The sequence below is a fragment of the Vanessa tameamea genome, chromosome 31 (assembly GCF_037043105.1).
Source record: "Vanessa tameamea isolate UH-Manoa-2023 chromosome 31, ilVanTame1 primary haplotype, whole genome shotgun sequence".
Lineage (NCBI taxonomy): Eukaryota > Metazoa > Arthropoda > Insecta > Lepidoptera > Nymphalidae > Vanessa > Vanessa tameamea.
In genome coordinates this window covers 4,692,342-4,713,835 of record NC_087339.1, presented here as the reverse complement: position 1 = coordinate 4,713,835, position 21,494 = coordinate 4,692,342, and the positions used below count along the sequence as shown (strand labels likewise).

Genomic DNA, 21,494 nt, shown 5'->3' with positions numbered 1-21,494 from the left:
TTTAAACATGGATTTGCGAAAAAATGGCGTTTCGAACGTTGAAGAAACAGTTATCGAAATGATGGAAGTAAAATTAAAGTGGAAATAAGTGGTTAAGTGTAATAGTGTTGCGCTAAACTCTTCGCATGAAATGCGTAAATCTAAGGTTTCTTTATATTTTTCCTATTTCCATTGGAATATACTTATACATGGTTTATTGTAATTTCGTAGTTCACTCTTCCGATATTACCTTATATATAACCCATAAATAATCATTTACCAATTTCGCCGGCAGTATTTTTCAATAGTAACACTGTTGTTGACAAATTAAAATGACAATTAGTTCGGCACTAAATGTAAACAGAACGGGTTATTTATTTGTTATTTTAAAACATAAATGGAAGAAAGTGATAAAATACTTTTACCACATCATGAGCAGCAGTCGCTGTGCGAAACAAGACTGCCGTACAGGCAGGGAAGGAAATTAACAGCTGTTAAGGTAAACTAATTGAGAAATACTGTTTATAACCTTCGTGATTGTTATTCTTTAATTTAAAAAAAAAAGTGTTTAACTGAATTCAATTTTTATTTCACCCCAAAATATTTATAATCAATATTTCATACAATTCTATTGAAACAAATTCGTATACCAAAGTTATATATTTTAATAACAATATTATTTTAATCTGGTTAGAAAAATATTCTGTTAGCTTAACATGTAATGCAACTGTAATGTCACGATTCAAAACTGCTTTTATGAGAATACTTGAATAAAGAATATTTTGATTTAGTTCATTATGTTAATTTTTTTTCTTCGAAATTAAATGACTATAATATATAAAAAATAAAATTAAAAAGACTGTACGCACATAGTGTATTTGCAGGTGCCTTTTGCGGAAAATTTTATGGACCGACGTAAGAAAAATACATAACGAAATTAATCTTTGTTTGTTGTAAATATTAAATGTGATTTCTATTGTTACAGGTATATTCAATAACCAAAGAATCAAACCATCTGCTCATATTTGGTGTACCATCACTTAATCTACGACAAGAAACAAAAGCACTATTCATAAAATTTGGAAAATTGTTACAATTCAATATATCGACACAACACACTTCCGAACCATTCACTGAAACATATCATGCTCAATACGAGAAGACACAACCTGCAAGAATAGCCAAGAAAATGCTGGATACTAAAAACTTTTATGGTGGTATATTACATGTTTGTTATGCACCAGAATTCGAAACGGTTGAAGAAACTCGACAGAAGCTTATACAACGTCAACGTGATGTCGTTTTTAGGTTGAAGAATCTAGAAAAAGACAAGAATGAACCTCCTAAGCCACAAATGTTAATTTCAAATGTCGTAGTAAATGAACCAAAAAAATTAAACATGGGAAATATTAATACAATAAGCTTAGGGAAAGAAATAAAAGAAGTTAAGAAGAAAAGAAATAAAAAATTTAAGCCGAATCATGAAGAAATTCATACAACAAAGAATAAAACAATCATAGAATGTGTACGTACCAACGATGAATCCGTTAGCAATGTCAGTAACACAGAAAGTATTGAAATTGTAGACTGTACGAATATTGATACAGAAGTAATTACAAATATAAATGAAAGTTTAAATTACAACAAGTTTGGTACAGAAATTATAAGAAAGATTCCAGAAAAACCATTAAATAAAATACAATTTCATATAAACAAAAAGTCATAGAATATCTAGTAACAGCCTATTATGTCACTGTAGGACTAATCCATGAAATTTTTAAAAGACTCGGAGCTTACCACACACATATCTATCTATCAAACAAAGAGGAAGATATCAAATATATTGTCCATGCTAATTTTATATCTAGTTAGACTGTCAAAGCTGAGGAACCATAAAAAAAATACATCCCAACAGCTGCCCACTAAATACACACACACTTGTAAAGTAGTATGACATTTGATGAGTGTCAAGCATTACACACACCAAGGTAATAAAGTTGGCTCGTTCGTTTTAATTATTTTTAGTGAGACACTATTTAGATATGTATGAATAATCTAAAAGATATTTCACATCATCACCGAGCATGAGATAAATTTAATAAATACAACTAAATCAAACGAAAATTCAGTGACTAATAATATAGATAAATTAAAATGAATGTTTGTACTGTGTTCGTAAATCAGTCATACATAAAGATGAGACTTTTAGGTACTTCTGTGTATGCCCAAGACGGTTCCTTGCTCAATAAATCAAGATTTTTCGTCGTACGGTTGTAATTTAATACAAATTTTCTGTGGTTAGTATTAAATAATAAAAATTGCATATTAAAGCGTTTTATTTTTAAATAAAGGTTAACAAAACATAACATAGTTTATAATAAGTATAAAATAAATTGGAATTTTCTAAAAACTAATTCAAATAATATATCAAGTATAATAAAAAAGGCGTTTTCTTTAACTCGTGATAAATTCTCTTAAAATTAAATAAATCAAAAAGTATTAATTTAATTTTTTTTTTAAACCGCCTCGGCCAAAGGGTCAATTGCGTCCTACTAAAACAGTATAACTACAATGTACTATATGATACTAATATTAGTTAACGAACTTTAATTGACACTAATTTATATAATTCTAATTAAAATGTGGTTACCAAAACAATCCTAACCTCATCTATGTATTGATCATAAGGTCTGAAATAGATTTTTTTTTCAATCCTGAAAGTGTCTCTTTCCGTAGGACGAAAAAGTCCCCAAGTACGAGTACCTGTGTATTAAATACTGTAAATATGTCGACTGGTTGCCATGATTTTATCTCAAAGTACACTGCGACAATAATATAATAAATGATTATATTCTACATTTCGATATGTAACACTTTTGTGTTGTGCTATACTGAATAAAATTATTTTTAAATTATATTAGAATGATTGAAATAAATTTCGCGCCATTTTTACGGTGCAGATAATAAATAGAAAATTGAGAATTTCAAGACTAGAATTAAAGTATTTTTTAATTATTCTTCGGGATATTCTTCTTCAGCCTGCACCTCTTGTTCATCGAACTCGTCATCAACACCTACTTCCTGTTAAGAAAATATAAAATTCATTAAAAAACAATATATATACGCAATTTTTTATACATTATTTGGGCTTGGCAGCGACTACAGAAACCTTTTAATTATTATTTTTTCCGTTATTAGTGCATTTGATGTTATATCAAACGGTTTGTTTTTTAATTTGTTACATTTCCGATTGTGATAGCTTTTGACAGAAGGTCAAGTTAAGTTCATGTTACAGCATCGTAAAATATTTGGTCGTTAAAAATAAAGTCTAGTTATTTTTTTCTTTACACATAAATATTAAAAATCACATTTAGGCAATCCTATTACATAACGTTACCAAAACTCCTTTCGATTTTCATACTTCATTTTTTACATTTTAACGTAGATATTATTGTAATTAAATACAAAATCGACTAACCTCATACTGCTGATATTCTGAAACTAGGTCATTCATATTACTTTCGGCTTCCGTGAATTCCATTTCATCCATACCCTCACCCGTGTACCAATGTAGAAATGCCTGTTAAAATTATAATCACCAATTAAGATACATATCCGATATGAAAGATCTTTATAGAAGGGAATATATTGCCAACAAACAGAAACTTCCTGCTGTCTTGGTATGGGCATGTTATGCGGAGGAATGAGGACCATGTTGTGAGAAAGGTTTTGAAAATGGATGTGGATGGATATAGAGGTAGGGGACGACCCAAGAAACGATGGATGGATTGTGTGAAAGACGATATGGTTAGAAAGAATGTTACTAGTGAGATGACGTCCTACAGAGAAGTATGGAAGAAGAAGACATGCTGCGCCGACCCCAAGTAAAATTGGGATAAGGGCAGGAGGATGATGAAACAGAAACTTCAAATATTTTCCTAGATAAGTTTCCACCATTAAGCCCAGGTATTAACGTTATTTTTAATAATAAATTAATTCATGTATTTTTTCAAGAACATTTGCAAATTTGTGATTTATGTAGACAGAAACATAAATCCTTACCTTCCTCCTGAACATCAATGTGAACTGTTCAGATATGCGCTTAAATATCTCCTGTATGGCGGTTGAGTTGCCCACGAAAGTGGCGGCCATCTTGAGTCCCCGAGGGGGAACGTCGCACACAGCTACTTTTACATTATTGGGTATCCACTCTACGAAGTAACTGGTAAAAGAAAATTGTATGATATATAATAATAAACATAACATAATCAGCCTGTAAATTTCCCACTGCTGGGCTAAGGCCTCCTCTCCCGTTGAGGAGAAGGTATGGAGCATATTCCACCACGCTGCTCCAATGCGGGTTGGTGGAATACATATGTGGCAGAATTTCGTTGAAATTAGACACATGCAGGTTTCCTCACGATGTTTTCCTTCACCGCCGAGCACGAGATGAATTATAAACACAAATTAAGCACATGAAAATTCAGTGGTGCCTGCCTGGATTTGAACCCGAAATCATCGGTTAAGATACACGCGTTCTAACCACTGGGCCATCTCGGCTCTTTGTATGATATAATTGTATCATATAAAGGCTATAATACAAACTCTTTGTTTGACTTTATTTTGTTCAAACTTTTCAGTCATTTTTCGGCGGAGAATAGCTAATTGCACTGGAAATGTTATTCAGTCGTAGGCAGGTCTAATGGTTTCGAATATTCCCTAGACACGGCTGTAATAAAGCTGCTCCCAAACGGACATGCTACTAATAATTTTCGAATGGAAAAAATCCCTAAGCTTCTTCCTGGCCTGATAAAACATAACATCGTAGTTAAGTTATGTTTGTCGCATTGTAAAGAAATGGTGTTTCTCAAAAAATTACAAAGTTACGCTTTAGTCGCAAGAGAAATAGAAAATTTTCAACTAGCGTAAAGATGAATCGCTGTCTTCAAAGTCTAAGCCAAACCTGCTGTTTTTATCCTGCACACTGAGCATCTGTTCGTCGACATCCTTCATAGACATGCGTCCTCTGAAGATGGCGGCTACAGTGAGGTACCGGCCGTGACGCGGATCACATGCCGCCATCATGTTCACGGGACTGAACATCTGAAATAATGAATTTTTATTTTATTTCTTCTTTTATTAGTTCTAAGATCCCGCATCTTGACATATTTTCTGATGCCTTGCCCAGATTTAAGAATAAAATCTATCAATAAAAAAATTCGTCTGTAGTCACATTTTATCACTGTACTGTTACTAAGACATAATTGTTTTATTTTTGATTTGTGGATTTTTATTTATGGTTTTATATATTAGTTTTGTATATTAGGTCTTATGATTTCTCTTTAATATATATATATTTTTAATTATTACTTAAATTCAACAGGTAGACAATAAGTTTAATTTTTTTTTTTCTTTTTGTGAATGTTGTGTACATCTGTAATTGACACTCATATCAGGTCCTAATTTTTTTTTCTTGTTTTATCTGTTATTTATAAGTGCTGAATATGTGTGATGTTGATGTACCTTTTAAATAAACAAAAAAAAAAAAAATCTTCCTTAAGGGTAAGGTTTCTGAAGAATATATCATACAAGTACTGTATGTTGAATTACATATGTATAATTTTGTTATTTCTTCTTGGTTCTTACTATAGGACTCTATTCCACAATATAATAGATTTATTCTTCAAATTTCTTAATAGCATTACGTAAATGGTATTAATTTACCTGCTGCGTTAATTCCGCTACAGTTAGAGCTCTGTAACTTTGACTGTTTCGCGCAGTTAGAGGCGCGAATCCTGTAAAAAGTTTTGTTCTATATAAACAGGTAAAGAGAGATATTTATGTTTATTATTACACCTTGCTAGCTAATTGCCACATTGGGCTATTGGCTAACTATTGAAGCTGCAACCGTCCCTATATCGCGGGCTTAAGACCCTGACTGGGCCTATAAAATTCAATATCTTACATAGAAGTCTCTAAATCGGCACAGAGCTCGGGTGTTTTCAATCGTATTCCTAGCTCTCGAAAAGCGCCTTGTTCCTAATTCAACTGATCACTAACAAGTCATGTCCTGTTAGACAGAAGTTAGTCTCCAGGTGAACTGCTTGGCCGACGTCAGGAGGATCTCGTAACACATTCACAACAACCCGCAAAATTCTTAAATAGTAGTGCCAAAACAATTGTTTCATTGATTTATTACAATAAATTGAACGCATGTTTGCTATATTGCAAAAGTTTCAATGAAGTTTAAAAATATATATATCTATGAATATATACTATTGTTGTAAATGCGAAAGTAACTCTGTCTGTTTGTTGCTCTTTCTCAGCCAAACCGCTGAACCAAATTTGATGAAAATTGGTACTAAATAAGCTTCAACTCCAATGATCCAATTTATCACACCTGACGAAAAACTCCTAAACGCGAGCGAAGCCGCGGGCGACAACTAGTTTTCTTATAAATTTGTACGTATACTATTTTGGTTGGGGAGTGAGCATTACAGATACCTCATATGGGCAAGACTGACACCATTTTTTGTGGAAAAACTTACCAGGCATAAAGAAGTGTAAACGCGGGAAGGGCACCATATTGACAGCAAGTTTTCTCAAGTCAGCGTTAAGTTGTCCCGGAAAACGCAGACAAGTCGTCACACCGGACATCGTGAGCTAAAGACGAAATCATTTAAAAAGATTTTCCACCGACTTTAACAACAAGTAAGAAAGGAACTCATTTAGCTAGAGCGACTAATCAATAACTAACCAACTATTTTACCGTCATATAAGCATTATGTAAAAGCCATTGTAACTACAATCACAAGACATAAACATAACATAAAAACATAATCAGCCTGTAAATTTCCCACTGCTGGGCTAAGGCCTCCTCTCCCGTTGAGGAGAAGGTATGGAGCATATTCCACCACGCTGCTCCAATGCGGGTTGGTGGAATACACATGTGGCAGAATTTCGTTGAAATTAGACACATGCAGCTTTCCTCACGATGTTTTCCTTCACCGCCGAGCACGAGATGAATTATAAACACAAATTAAGCACATGAAAATTCAGTGGAGCCTGCCTGGGTTTGAACCCGAAATCATCGATTAAGATGCACGCGTTCTAACCACTGGGCCATCTCGGCTCATAATCACAAGACACAACATCTTAATTTCTATGTTTGTCGTAAATCGGCGTATGCTTTGATTAGTGTATCTTACACGGGCACAATTATTGGAATCAAATGACTATCTTACAGGTTGCCTTCTATTTCATCCCACAAATGACAAAGAGTGGGCAACATTTGCAGTAGTTGAAAATGTTGCAATTGTCAATATCTAATTAAAACTTAATATCGTCGGCAGGTCCGTTATAACGTAACATGTGACAATATTATTGACAATAGACAAGATAGCGAAGTTGCACACTTGGATCTTAACCGAAAATCTATTTTATTTTTTGTATTTATAATTTATCTCATGCTCGGAAACAAAGTAAAAATCGTGAGAAAACCTATATTTGTAAACAATTGTTTTAATTACTAATTGGAACAGCGTTGTTATATAAGGTTCAAACTTTCTCCTCTAGAGAGGAAACCTTTGCTTAGAACTTAGACGTGAGCGGCTGTTACTATAATGACGTCCTCCGTGGTCGAGTAGTGTGTACACCGGTTTTCATGGGTACGCCACTCCGAGGTCTCGGGTTCGATTCCCGGCCGAGTCGATGTAGAAAAAGTTCATTAGTTTTCTATGTTGTCTCGGGTCTGGGTGTATGTGGTGCCGTCGTTACTTCTGATTTTCCATAACACAAGTGCTTTAGCTACTTACATTGGGGTCAGAGTAATGTATGTGATGTTGTCCAATATTTATTTATATTTATTTATAAATACTTACGGATACTAAGTGATTCAAATCTCCATAGGTCGGCGATGAGAGTCGGAGGGTCCTGAAGCAGATGTCGTACAGCGCTTCGTTGTCTATGCAGAAGGTCTCGTCAGTGTTCTCAACCAACTGGTGGACGGACAGCGTAGCATTGTACGGCTCCACCACAGTATCTGATACCTGGTGGAAAGTTTATTTTTTATTTATTTAGTTTCGTATTACGTACACGATACGTAGCTGTGTACGAGTATGTGGAAAACATGCTTATAAGGCTGTTACAAATTAATATTTTTAAACAAAAATATTAGATTTGCCTTAAAATGCGATACATTTTAATAGAGATTTGGGAAAAATTATGTATTTTTATCGAAATCGGCTTTGAAATTTCAATTTTTTATAGTAATTCAGCTTATTTTAATGCTCATTTCATGTTCGCCCACTATACGTTAACCCCAGGTCAATTTATTTGACACACTTTTGGCACACAGACTTCGAACAGTTTCTTATACATCTGAAACCTTGACAAAGAAACCCAATTGAGTTGTATCTGAATTTTTAGATGCATTCCATTACTTTAAGGTATTTATTTGATTTTAATTATTTGTATATTTCTTGGTAATGTTTTCTCTTCTGTTTTTGTGTACAACGTTTTTACTTCGATGTTCCAGCTAACTCATACAACTGCAGGTCCCAAGGTCTGAGATCGAACTTTGGCCCATACAGTTATTGGTGATCTCGCTCTAAAAGTGCGCAGCAGCTACTGTCAAGATGATGTGGCTTCGAAAAGCACTTTAAGTTATATTAGCATACATATTTATGTACACGTATGTAATCATTTGAGTACTTTGAGAAATTCGGTTAGATGGAATTTATTTCTATATAATAATTAAATAAATGTGAATTTTAAGGTACACATGTGGCGCAACAAGAACGGGAATGATAAGGAACGAGTAGTTACTTAAGGCCCATTAATCATAGACGAGTTTTTATGAAACTATTTATTGTGGTTCGAACATGGAATGACAATGGATAAGTGCGTATCAGTGTTGGTGGATGTGAAGGGTGAAACATAATCAGCCTGTAAATTTCCCACTGCTGGGCTAAGGCCTCCTCTCCCGTTGAGGAGAAGGTATGGAGCATATTCCACCACGCTGCTCCAATGCGGGTTGGTGGAATACACATGTGGCAGAATTTCGTTGAAATTAGACACATGCAGGTTTCCTCACGATGTTTTCCTTCACCGCCGAGCACGAGATGAATTATAAACACAAATTAAGCACGTGAAAACTCAGTGGTGCCTGCCTGGGTTTGAACCCGAAATCATCGGTTAAGATGCACGCGTTCTAACCACTGGGCCATCTCGGCTCGGAAGGGTGAAAAGGCTGAGGAAAAGACTAGATAGATAACGTGGACTGTGTGTGGAGATGATACGTATAAATTATGGGTTCATGTGTGCTTGAAGGTCATGGCTGACTGGGACGAGTGGAGGTTTATGTCTATTAAATAACGTTTATCAGATTTTAAGCAATTCGGTATCCCTACTAATATAAATGCGAAAGTAACTCTGCCTGAAATCCTCCGATTGAGATGAAATTTGCTAGAGATAGATTGAGTTCCGGGGAAGGTTTTTTGAATCACAGATATTATCAACAGCTTGGAAGTTTGTATGGGAAATCGATAATTTTATTTTAAGTAAGGACTTCAAAACTCGTTATAGTTTAACTTTACGTGAACTTAAATAGTCTATGTGCATTTTTGACCAATTTCGGTTAATGTACTAGAAAGTTAAATAAATTTCGCGCTGGTAAAGCCATGCGGAGTTCAGCTAGTTCTATATAAATATAAATATTAATATCAATTACAAAATTCTCATTTATTTTTAAGCCAATTTGTAAATCACTTACTTTAGGCGAAGGTGTAACACTGAATGTATTAACAATTCTGTCGGGGTACTCTTCACGTAGCTTACTCAGCAACAGTGTACCTAAACCGGATCCCGTTCCACCCCCAAGCGAATGGGTCAGTTGGAAACCTATTAAAACAGAAAGTTTCAAGCGTAAGTCATCAAGCATCACGTAAGTTAGTCTTACAAAAACTTCTATTGTAGTTTTAATTATATTATGGCATTTTATAATCAATCTTAATTAAAAACAAGACTAAAGAATTGTTTCTTAAGAAGTTACTGAATTAAATTAATTAATGTAGAAATAAATGTCTGTTTAAATAAAACGCCAAAGTGCTATTTTCAAATATTTAACAAAAAAATACTCATTGAGGTTAAAAATATTTTTTTCCTTAGTTGTAGGCTAGGTGGTTTTGTACCAGCCTATCTGGGCAGGTACCACCATCTAAAAACATCTCGGGTGACCCACGAAACTTTGTTTATTATTATAAATATTAAAATCACCTTGTAAACAATCACACGGTTCAGCTTCTTTTCTGACGACATCCATCACAGAGTCTACCAACTCTGCTCCTTCAGTGTAGTGTCCCTTCGCCCAGTTGTTACCTGTATGAAAATATAACGTTAGAAATAGTCTGTACAATATACTATATTCAAAAAAGACTTATGTTGTAGTCTAAATTTAATTGTGATATTGTATAAATAGTCTACATTAAAAGACTGTTTGAAAACACTGTTGTCGAGTATGTACACGATCTATCATTTGGATTGGGAATTAAAATTATTTAACAGACATCGGTACAAAAAATATATATTTCTCATGTGTGTTACAACCGTTACCAAGTGTTTTAGTCTTGCAAAATTATGCCATAAAATAATTAATCATTACAATAAACTCGGTCGCAGGTCTTTGACACAAATTGACAAAAAAACACTTTATCTTGCCCCGGTTCATCTAAGGTCAAGGTAACCTCTTTTTCGAACGGGTGGTAGTATTTAATGTCAAAATAATAAATAAAAAAATAAGCATAGTGCATATATTTTGATTTGATTAGTAATTAGAAACAATAGTGATATAACATTTTAGTTGCCAAAGTTTTTGTCAAATTGGCTTTGTTAGGAATGGTTAGTATTTCTTACAGCACCAATGCCTATGCGATTGGGGAATCACTTACCGGTTTGAAATAAAAAAGAGTCAAAAGTGTATACAGGCTTTCTTTTCTTATAACCCTTAGAGTACTTTAACATAACATGAGATGTACTCATTAATTTATTTAAGATACTACAAAAGAACTCGGCTTACCAGCACCGCTTTGCCCAAACACGTAGTTATCAGGTCTAAACAGCTGCCCATAAGTCGAAGACCTGATGGCATCCATCGTCCCCGGTTCAAGGTCGATGAGCACCGCCCTTGGGACGAACCTCTTGCCTATTTAGTAGTAATAAAATTATATGCAATGAGTCAGAACACGTTCCGAATATTGCACTATTAAGTTACATTTTTTTAATAACACACACCTTGGACTTGGTTTGGAGTTAATGCCATGGATTTTATGGATTTATTGATGATGATTGATACACATGTGCAAAATTTTCTTTCGTCGCATGCATGTTTTCTCACAATGATTTCGTACATCGCAGAGCAAGATGAATTATAAACACGATTTAAGCACATGAAGATTCAATTGTACTAACCCGGGCTTAGAACCCGCAATCAACAGTGGAGATTTACGTATTTTAACTACTGGGCCATCTGAACTTATGCATATCAACAAACTTCATAATAATTAAAGAAAATCAAGTGTTTGTAGTTGTATACAACTTAACAAATCTAAGGTACGGTGATTACAAATAATCTTATATTCAAAGGAATATGTTTTAGATGAATAGACTTCGAGACCGTGTGACCGATCATTATGAAAGTTTGCAAAGTATGTGTTCTTTCTAAGAGAACGTAATTGTAATATTCACTTTCTCGTAAGTCACCACTGGATGGCGCTGTATCACATCAAGTTCTATAACATTCAACTGATCGCCACGACAACGTCTGGCAGGTGTATTTCTATTCTTGCAACTATTTTTATAATAACAGTATTAAGCGCTTTTTATGTTGTAAAGTCGATGTTGTACGAACGCACAACTATAAGGTTGTACGTTTCTTAACAAAACTTTTCATTGAAAAATAATAACTAACTACACCGACGGTATGGTGGCTCTCTATCCTATAAGGCTAGAGTATCTGAAAATAATTGGGTTTCTCTAGGAAAAAAATTCTGTCAGGTAGAGCAATAACGCGTATACGGGGATAAGTTATTTAAATACTTATACCATCAGATGCCTCATTGTAGTAGACTTGTATTCTCTCCAACTGCAAGTCGCTGTCCCCGTGATAGTGACCCGTTGTATCAATACCATGTTCGTCTGATATTATCTCCCAGAACTGTTGAATACAATGGGTTTCACCTATATTTTTATGTTATATCTTTTATTTATTTAACATTTATTTACAGGCATCATAATCATAACATAACATAATCAGCCTGTAAATTTCCCACTGCTGGGCTAAGGCCTCCTCTACCGTTGAGGATAAGGTATGGAGCATATTCCACCACGCTGCTCCAATGCGGGTTGGTGGAATATACATGTGGCAGAATTTCGTTGAAATTAGACACATGCAGGTTTCCTCACGATGTTTTCCTTCACCGCCGAGCACGAGATGAATTATAAACACAAATTAAGCACATGAAAATTCAGTGGAGCCTGCCTGGGTTTGAACCCGAAATCATCGGTTAAGATGCACGCGTTCTAACCACTGGGCCATCTCGGCTCTTGGTCCATAATTAGCTATTAAATTAATTGCCTAGTCTTAATATGTCAATTTGCTTGTGACTATACTGAAAATGGACATAGAGATACAATTTCATTTAAGAAAATAATTACGTTAACCTAACCTGTATAATTTTTAGGAGTGTAAATTTATTTTCTTTTTCTAAATTATTGATTTCATTTAGCCTTTGGTTGAACGACGCTCGCTATTATAAAAGGTTTTGCTCTTAACTAAAATGCCAATTAAACTAGTTAGTTGCGATATTTAAACCCTATCAACTATGACATCCATATTAAAAATAAAAAGGCGTATCGTTGGCACATTTGTTTTCGGTCCGGTCGTTAAATTGTGTCGAGGGCTAGTTATAAATACAAAATATTGACAAATAACTAGATGACTACAACAAAGAACCCAAATGAACCTACGACCGTCGGTCACAAGCGAAGCTACAATGACCACAGCACTAGCTGCAAGTCGAATTGTTTGTCTATCTATCTATACGTCGTATATAGGGTATATACGACGGACCTCAGACAGACATTTCAAGATTATTTTATTCTAATAAATGTATCCTAAATGATGATCTAATATATTAAAGTTTACATTATACTCAAATGTAAAGGTTGAGGTTTATAGTTTCCGAGATATATATACAGACCGACATACATTATCTATAGAGTACTTGTTATTAGGTAACAAAAAATAAAGAAATTATTTATTAATCGTACCGTAAGAATCGTAATCGTTTAAAATACAGCGTCACTAAAATTTTTTTATAAATCTACTAATAATCTAAGGTCCAAAAAAAGGTTCGTCTATTTTTGACTTTTATAATTGCACACTGATAATTAAGCGTAGGTTACGCTTCATTATATATATAATAATTTCCACACAATCATATAAAAACAGATGCTAATACTCTACAAACTACTCTATTACAGTTTTTTTCTAGTACCTATGTACAGAAATTTGAGCTTGCGGTAAAGTTGCGGTTTGTCAGACAATGAATTAACGCATTTCTGCTCGCTCTTGGGTTATCGCCCTATATAACCTTTCCATGATATTAATAATATAAAATTAAATTTAAACATGTATATTATTATTATTAAGTTAAAAGGAAAAAAAGTACTTATTGCCAGACATTAGTTGATTTACAAAAAGAACGTATTTTTTGGTTTTACTACAACTTATTTTATTTATTTATTTGACGTCAGAGATCGAGTACGACGAACAGAAGTATTAAAAATGATTAATAATAGTTAATTATTGTTTTATTAGAACCACTTTATCGCAACACAGTCTTTAATTATAAAAATAACACTTAACGCAATGATTTCCTAAATAAAAGAAAAAAACTTTAAATAATATGTTATTATTGCAAACAAAATATATATATTCTGAATTTAAATACATTACGTCTTTTGTGTTATTTAATTTGACACACTAAAACGAAATTATGTAACGTCGACATAAATTCTACTTGTTTTTATTTATGTATGTAAATAAGTAGGTAAGAGTAGAAAATTTTGTTACAAGTTTTTGTTATAATAATTTAAGTGAGAGTTAATGATTATTGCATCTTCAAGACGAGCAATGGACCGTGATCTCATCAACTAAGATATTTAGAGCATAACAAAATTATAAATAGACTTTATACTTTTCTATTTACGTCTTACTATAAAGTATTTTACAAAAAAAAACATATTTTTCAGTATCACCTTCGAGCCAATCTGGTTGCCGCACTGCCCCGCCTGCAAATGCACTATTTCACGCATTTTTAACAATTTTTACTACTAAGCACTTCGATGTTTTTAAAACGGTAGGGGAAATTTTCAACTATTATAAGCGTGGATTCACACGTGTGTCGATGGGAAATAGTTGCTATTTATTTTTATAATGTTCATTGAAGATTATTCAAAACCGTATTGAAATAAGATATATAATTAGCTCTAAATAATTATATACATATATAATTATTTTTCAAATAAATCTTGTCATTTATTTTATTAAATAAAAATATAATTACCAGCTTATATCATATAAATACTATTAAAAATGTAAAAGGAATTCTTAGTACTGTAAAATATAGTTCTGTAATTTTTTTTATTCACTTACTTAATTTTTTTATTATTAAAAAAATATTAATTTCATTGATTTTGCATCTGTGAGCTTTCGTAATGTCAATTGTCAAACAACAATTTTTCGTGGTCTAATTTGCCGTGAATTTTTATTAAAATAATATAATTATAAATCATATATTTTAAAAATAAGTAACAGTATTGTGTTTTCTTTTATTCTAATGTTATTTTATTATTGTTTATAAGCTTACATTGACGCCATGTTGACTAAAAATCGCTTGAGGCGTAATGGCACTTTAACTATCTTAAAGCATAAATTCTATTGTTGAGTAAGGATTTTTACGGAGTTATGACGTGTATCAGTGTTTAATAAGTTAGCTGGAAACCGCTGTCGGTTAAAAGTGAGTACGGTAAATATTTATTAAACCCGTTAAAACTTTTACGAGAAATATTTTCTGTAATTTTCAATATTTTTGATGTTTAAAGTTAGCCCATGTCATAGGTAACTTCATAGCAATGAAAGGAACACCCAGTTATGTTTCTTACGGATTATTTTCCTCGTATAATGAGTAGATATGACATTTAAAACTCATAAGTTTTGTTTTAAAAAAAAAAATCAAATACTACAATTTTATTCTGCCAAGTGCATTGTTTATCATCAAGAGCTTTTTGTTTACATACATTCAAAGCATTTTGGTGCGATTTTAAAATACAATTGATATTTTTAATATCTTATTTCTGTGTTTAGAGTTTTGTGTACTTACCAAGGATAATTTTATATAAATGTTATCAGTGCAAAATTAATACCTGAATTTCTTAGTCATACATGATGGTATTTCCACTCTAAGCTCAGTTGCAAGTAACATTCATTGTTAACAAATAGCCTACATGACCCCCTCAAAATATATAAAAATATTTATTATTTACCTTTGTTCATGTGGGTGGTGGTAGCTTCACTTAATATAGTTTGTTAAATGACGATTCAAAAGTGCTTGTAAAAGCCTACTTGAACAAAGTATATTTTGATTTTTTGATCAATATTACATTACACTTGCTTATATATAGTCAAAGTTAAAATTGGTAACCCCAAGTAGCTCTACCTGCTAGTTTGGGTGCGTTTGAATTTAACAAAAAGTTATTGTTGTAGCTTATGTTGCTCCTTATTACATCAGCTATCTCCCAGTGAAAGTCAAGTCAAAATCGGTCCAGCCGTTCCAGAGATAAATCGGAACAGACAGACAGACAAAAATTGAAAAAAAAAAAATGTTATTTAGGTATATGTACCGTGTATACATACATATGCATTTAGTAAAATGTGGTTATTTTAATATTACAAATGGACACTCCAATTTTTTTTGGCTTTGTGTAAGTCCATCTGTGAAGGTACCACCCACTTATCAGATATTCTATCGGCTACAGCAGTACTCGGTATTGTTGTGTTCCAGTATGAGCCATTATAACTATGGGGACAAGGGACATAATATCTTAGTTTCCAAGCTTGGTGGCACATTGGTGATGTAAGGAATGGTTCATATTTCTTACAGCGCTGTTGTCTATAGTTGGTGATGATGCCCCAAAAATACATTCAAATGGTTTCTCACTTTATTAATGTAAATTGTTAAAAACGATCTCAGCATAGCCCAATTTAAATATTTGTTTTGTCAGTATGTCAGGTGTGTAAAAAAATATTAATGAAACTTCTGTTGTGTTTTTCCAGATTATACACAATGGAGGAGCCAATGTTCCAACAACCAAAAATGGAAGATGTGTATCCTTCGAAAATAGAGGGACACTTCCTTGATGCGAAGCCCCAGGATCAATACCCCCCAGCTATGCCTGAAGATTATGCAATGCCTAAAGAAGAACTCGCGTACCCACCTCCGAAGGTCGAAGATCAAATCATACCAAGACCCGGCCCTATGCCCAATCGGCCCCCCACGAAATTCATAAGCGTCACCAGCTCAGCATTAACCGAAGAACAGAGAGCCATGTATGAGTCTGTTCTATCGACTTGGAAACCAGTTATGTTTCCAAAACGGACCAAGCGATACATATGCCAGAAGTGCAACAAGGAATTCAAGAACTACCAAAACCTATACCTCCATACGACAAGGGTGCATTCTTCTGAGGAGTCGGCGGTTATTTGTGACATATGTGATAAAACATTTAAGAATAAACACTATTTATACATGCACCGGATGAACAAACACTACTCCGACTCGGAGAAGTGCTATTGCCAGTTCTGTCTCCAGGAGTTCCGGACGAGGCGAGCCCTACACATGCATGTTAAGCGTATACACCCGAACACATTGCCAGAAATAAAATGTCCGGAGTGCGGTAAAGAGTTCACCGTGCCGTACAAGTTGAGATATCACATGGACAATTGCCACAGACCCGACAAAGACAAATACAAGTGTCATATCTGTCAAAAGTTGTACAAAAGTCACCTAAATCTGAACAGACATCTCCATTTCCAGCACTCGCAAGTGGAGAGACATCCGTGCGTGTTTTGCCCGATGACGTTTAAATCTCGACACCATATGAAACGGCACATCCTAAACATACATCCGCCTCTCGAGTCCAAGGTGACCTGTCCCGAATGCTTGAAGGAGTTCAAGAACGATCAGTACTTAAAGGAGCACATGCAAGTTCACACGTCCTTCGAGAAGAAGGTCAAATGTGACTTGTGTGATAAGTTCTTTCATTCAGCGGTACGTTTGAAGAAGCACAAGAAAATCGTGCACCCGAATAAACCGAAGATACGCTGCGAGAAATGCGACAAGGAGTTCGCGCATGCGCACTACCTGCGCCGCCATAACAACTCGGTACACGTTGAAGTCGATGAAAGCAACTACCAGCACGAATGCGATCAGTGCGGAAAGAAATTCAAGATCAAGAGATACCTGAACAACCACTTGCAAAGACACGAGCAGCAGCACCTGAAACGCATATCGCAGATGGTGAAAACGGTTATGGACGACGGGGAAGCCCCACCAAAGACGGCGAAGAAACGGGGAAGGCCCCGAAACGCCAGGAAGGAAATCGAGTTCATAAAATGCGAGCCGGTTTCCAGTTCCGAATCGGAATCCGGCGAAACGGATTCCGAATCAGAATAATTGTTTTCTTTAAACCAATTTACTTAAAATTTAGCTTAGAATACGAGCATTTTAAATAAGATACGTTAAGATATACCATTCTTCAGAGGAACCTCAGTCGGGGTGCTAATTGCAAGGTCAAAGCAATAACTCAGAAATAATTAACCAATTTTTTCAACTAGTTAATGCTAGCTCATTTTGAACGGATAAAAGTTAGGGTATAATATTTTTAAATGGTAATTATCGATGTTTAGCTAAGTATCAGAGAGTTTGAGAAATATTTCCAGGGATAAATAATGAATTTGAGATGGGGTAGGGGTGGAGTTTTCGAAGATCGTTTCGACGTTCACTGAAATGCAAGAAGGTTTTTGAGTTGTTTTCAGAGAGTCGTATTTGTCGTTAAGCTTAAAACTAGTACTAATTTCGCCATTAAATATGTCTTTTAAAGTCTTAAATAACGGTGACGAAATGTCTGGAACTCTTATTGAACCAATTTTTTATAACATTTTATGTAGTAACGGACGTTTAAATATTCTGATGGCATTAAAATTCTGGAACAATACGCGTTATCGAACAGCTTAGTCTTCGTAACAGTAATCATTTTACATGGCTTTACGAATAGACGAAGAACATCACAAACTTTCAGCTCCTGATCCACCCATTTGGGGTGTAAAAAGATATGTACATGTAAAATTCCTAACCTTAAGGGTTGTTTTTTTCAAAAATATCGGGAGCATGACCTTCAGATATGACTTTTTAGGGTATGATGTCCGAAAATCTTTATTTTATAAGTGGAAACATCCTAATTTTATATTCAGTCAACGTGATCGAAGATATAAATATATGTTAACGACAGGAATTATATTTTTCGTTGACATTAAAGCTAAGATGAATTCGAGAGCTGGAATAATCTATTATATCGATTATGGATTTGCAAATATATGGCGTTTTTAACGTCGACGCAGCATTTATCGAAACTTTGGAAATCAAATTAAAGTGGATATAAGTGGTCAAGTGAAATAGTGTTGTATTATAAATAAAGACGTACTAGTTCTAATTTACGTCACGATACAAGCAAATGGCACAGGATACGTCGCTATTGTTAATGGGGAGGTGGCGACCACTGTGGTGGTATCCACCAGGTGGCCCATTTGCCTATCCATCTCAGTATAATAATAAAGCCCTTTTTATTTCCTTAACATACATAGAAAAGCAAAAAAAAGTACATCAGAATGCATACATTTCTTCTGTTAAGGTCCCTAGCGGGTATAGGCCTCCTCTAACAGTTTCCAGGTTTTCCTTACCTGTGCTTTCTTCATCCAGTTTATCCCAGCATTTTTTTTTATTTCATCTACCCATCTTTCTTTGGGGCGTCCTCTGACTCTCATGCCACTAGGACCGGACCAGTTTGTGACCAATTTTGTCCACTTTCCATCAGTCGATCTTGCTAAGTCTCAGTATACCAAAAAGATTAATCAAAAGGCGGTGATCTTCGATTACGATCACTGAGGGAACATCAGTTTAAAAATGATTATATTGTCTGAGACAGTTTCCAATATAATACGAGCAGGCATCGTCGTAGTATTCGTTATTATAGAATACCTTGAAACTTTAACGGATCATTTTTACAATTCGGAATATGATTTTCATATAACAGCCGAAGCAAGTCGCTTGTACATATTTTCAACGGAAATTACCCTTTTTTTTATACAAAATGGCTGTACGAATTTTTAATTGAAACCAATTAATTAAAAAAAAAATTAAGTTCGATAGTTTTCTTTCTAAAAAGCGATGAAATACAATGAAATATTTTTTTAACTTATAAGTGCTTAGGGCTAATGCGTGCAAAGGTTTTAAATATGTTTAATGCTATCAGAAATCTTTTAAATTTAACGTTCCGTCGCTGTGAGGATGCGTGCTTGACGTCTGTCAAAGTGACATAAGAATAAGGAGTTAACGAAACTGTTACAATTCGATGAAATATCGTTCATAGTGAAGGTTTCGATCAGCGCTGCAGAACTGTCGATAGTGGACTATCGATATGCAACACTAGTTTCGATATTATTCGTGAGTAGGGCAAATAAATTATTTCTATATTTGTACCGTAAATTCGATGACTGATCTCTCGGGATCGTATTCTCTCCGCGACCGGATCTCACCCGTGTATTTTTTGTTTTAAATGCATCCGCATAGATCCATTTAAATGTGGTGCATATGATTTTTAAGAAGGAACTATCTCAGTTTTTGAATGGAATATTAAATATGAGTTAACAAGTGATATGTCTTGAATGGCGTGGTCAGTTGGCGCGTTTGTCTTTTATTTTATGTCACGTGATCACTTCAACGGTCAAGATTTATTATGAACGTGATGGCGTGTTATATTAATTTGTAAATAGGTTTTATATGTAATATTAATAATCTATGTACCGTTAGATTATATTATTTGTAAAGTTAATTTGGTATATAACAAAATTAGACGTATGTTTCGTTTATTATTAGCGATAAAATGTGTTTATAAAAGTGTTGTATATTATTAGGGTGGCTATATGTTCTATTTCCGTTAGTTAAGGGGGGGGGGGGTGAATAAGTTCTGAGGTAGTTCCGCGTTGAATGTTTTTAAATCTGTAAATAATTTACTTAAAAATTGTCTATTTGTAAAGATGTATTTCATTTTAAAACAAATCTTTATCGTAAGATAGAATATTATAAATTTTTCCTATTATGCACTAAATATTTACTTTGTTATTACAAATAAATGGTTTAACATAATTTTTTATGTTCTTTTCTGGACGTTCATTTACTTATTTTATTTTAAGAAAAATCTGTATATATTTTATTCGAGTAGACTTTTACAAGCACTTTTGAATCGTCATTTAACAGACTATATTAAGTGAAGCTACCACCGGTTCGGAATGTAGATTCTACCGAGAATAACCGGCAAGACTCAGTAGTTACTCTTTTTCAGCATTTCTTTTATTGTTAATCGAAACCCTATTCTGAGTCATTATAATAGCACAACCGGTAGAACTTGAATGAGAAGGGCCGAAGATCGGACTCAGTGGCGCGCCTTGGGGGAATAGACTATTCGACAAGGCGAAAAAAAAAGAGTCAATTATTGTAATCAGTATATATTATGAGATTAAAAATGGTTATTTATTAACGAAAGTTGAAAATAACAATTAATTTATTCAAAAAGCCATAAATAAAAATGTATTTTTTAAACGTTTGCCACGTGAAACAAAACGCTCCCGATTGGTCGGGTTTAGGATGACGTCATTTGCTGGTTAACCTCGTTTGCCTACCGTATGTGGGTTACACGTGCCACGGATTACAATACAGGCAAGCGACGTCACCGACCCGATCGCAGCGCCATATTGTCAAAGTAGCGTTTTCGCGCGCTATTTAAATATGGAATTTTTAATTTGATATTTTTCAGCGAATATGTACTAGAATAGTAGTCTTCAAAATTTAATTGAGTTTGTTTCCTCGACCGTACCGATCAATCTCTTTCGTGTCTTCTAGATCCTACGCGACATTGGCGTAATAATCTGTGCCCTGTCGGCACAACTAAAAGCCCTTAAACTAAGAATTGAATTGAATTTATATTATCGAAATATTTCGATTAAACGAATTACGTTGCGGATTTACGTTGTCGACTAAAAATAATTATTTTTAATAATAATCGTGCATAGGTTTCGATCTGAACGAAATGATTAATATAAAACTTCGTACCACAGTTGACCA

At 34.1% G+C, this 21,494-nt stretch overlaps 3 protein-coding genes across 3 annotated transcripts; 2 read left to right on the top strand and 1 right to left on the bottom strand.

The window, feature by feature from the left end:
- Positions 1–322: 322 nt before the first annotated feature.
- Positions 323–1,709, top strand: LOC113393689 (uncharacterized protein). The gene is made up of 2 exons (XM_026630701.2): positions 323–478; positions 965–1,709. Exons 1-2 carry the CDS (start codon positions 377–379, stop codon positions 1,703–1,705), a joined length of 843 nt encoding a protein of 280 aa, XP_026486486.2. The 5' UTR covers positions 323–376; the 3' UTR covers positions 1,706–1,709.
- A 588-nt stretch (positions 1,710–2,297) lies between these two features.
- Positions 2,298–14,510, bottom strand: LOC113393691 (tubulin beta chain-like). The gene is made up of 12 exons (XM_026630702.2): positions 14,296–14,510; positions 12,079–12,190; positions 11,054–11,179; positions 10,255–10,356; positions 9,752–9,879; positions 7,860–8,027; positions 6,528–6,642; positions 5,704–5,774; positions 4,943–5,082; positions 4,042–4,201; positions 3,458–3,559; positions 2,298–3,060 (listed from the first exon to the last, which is right to left on the bottom strand). Exons 1-12 carry the CDS (start codon positions 14,350–14,352, stop codon positions 2,992–2,994), a joined length of 1,350 nt encoding a protein of 449 aa, XP_026486487.1. The 5' UTR covers positions 14,353–14,510; the 3' UTR covers positions 2,298–2,991.
- A 243-nt stretch (positions 14,511–14,753) lies between these two features.
- LOC113393692 (zinc finger protein 628-like) lies at positions 14,754–18,321 on the top strand. Its single transcript, XM_026630704.2, has 2 exons — positions 14,754–15,056; positions 16,373–18,321. The coding sequence occupies exon 2, from the start codon at positions 16,383–16,385 to the stop codon at positions 17,769–17,771; it is 1,389 nt and encodes a 462-aa protein (XP_026486489.1). The 5' UTR covers positions 14,754–15,056; positions 16,373–16,382; the 3' UTR covers positions 17,772–18,321.
- Positions 18,322–21,494: the final 3,173 nt, after the last annotated feature.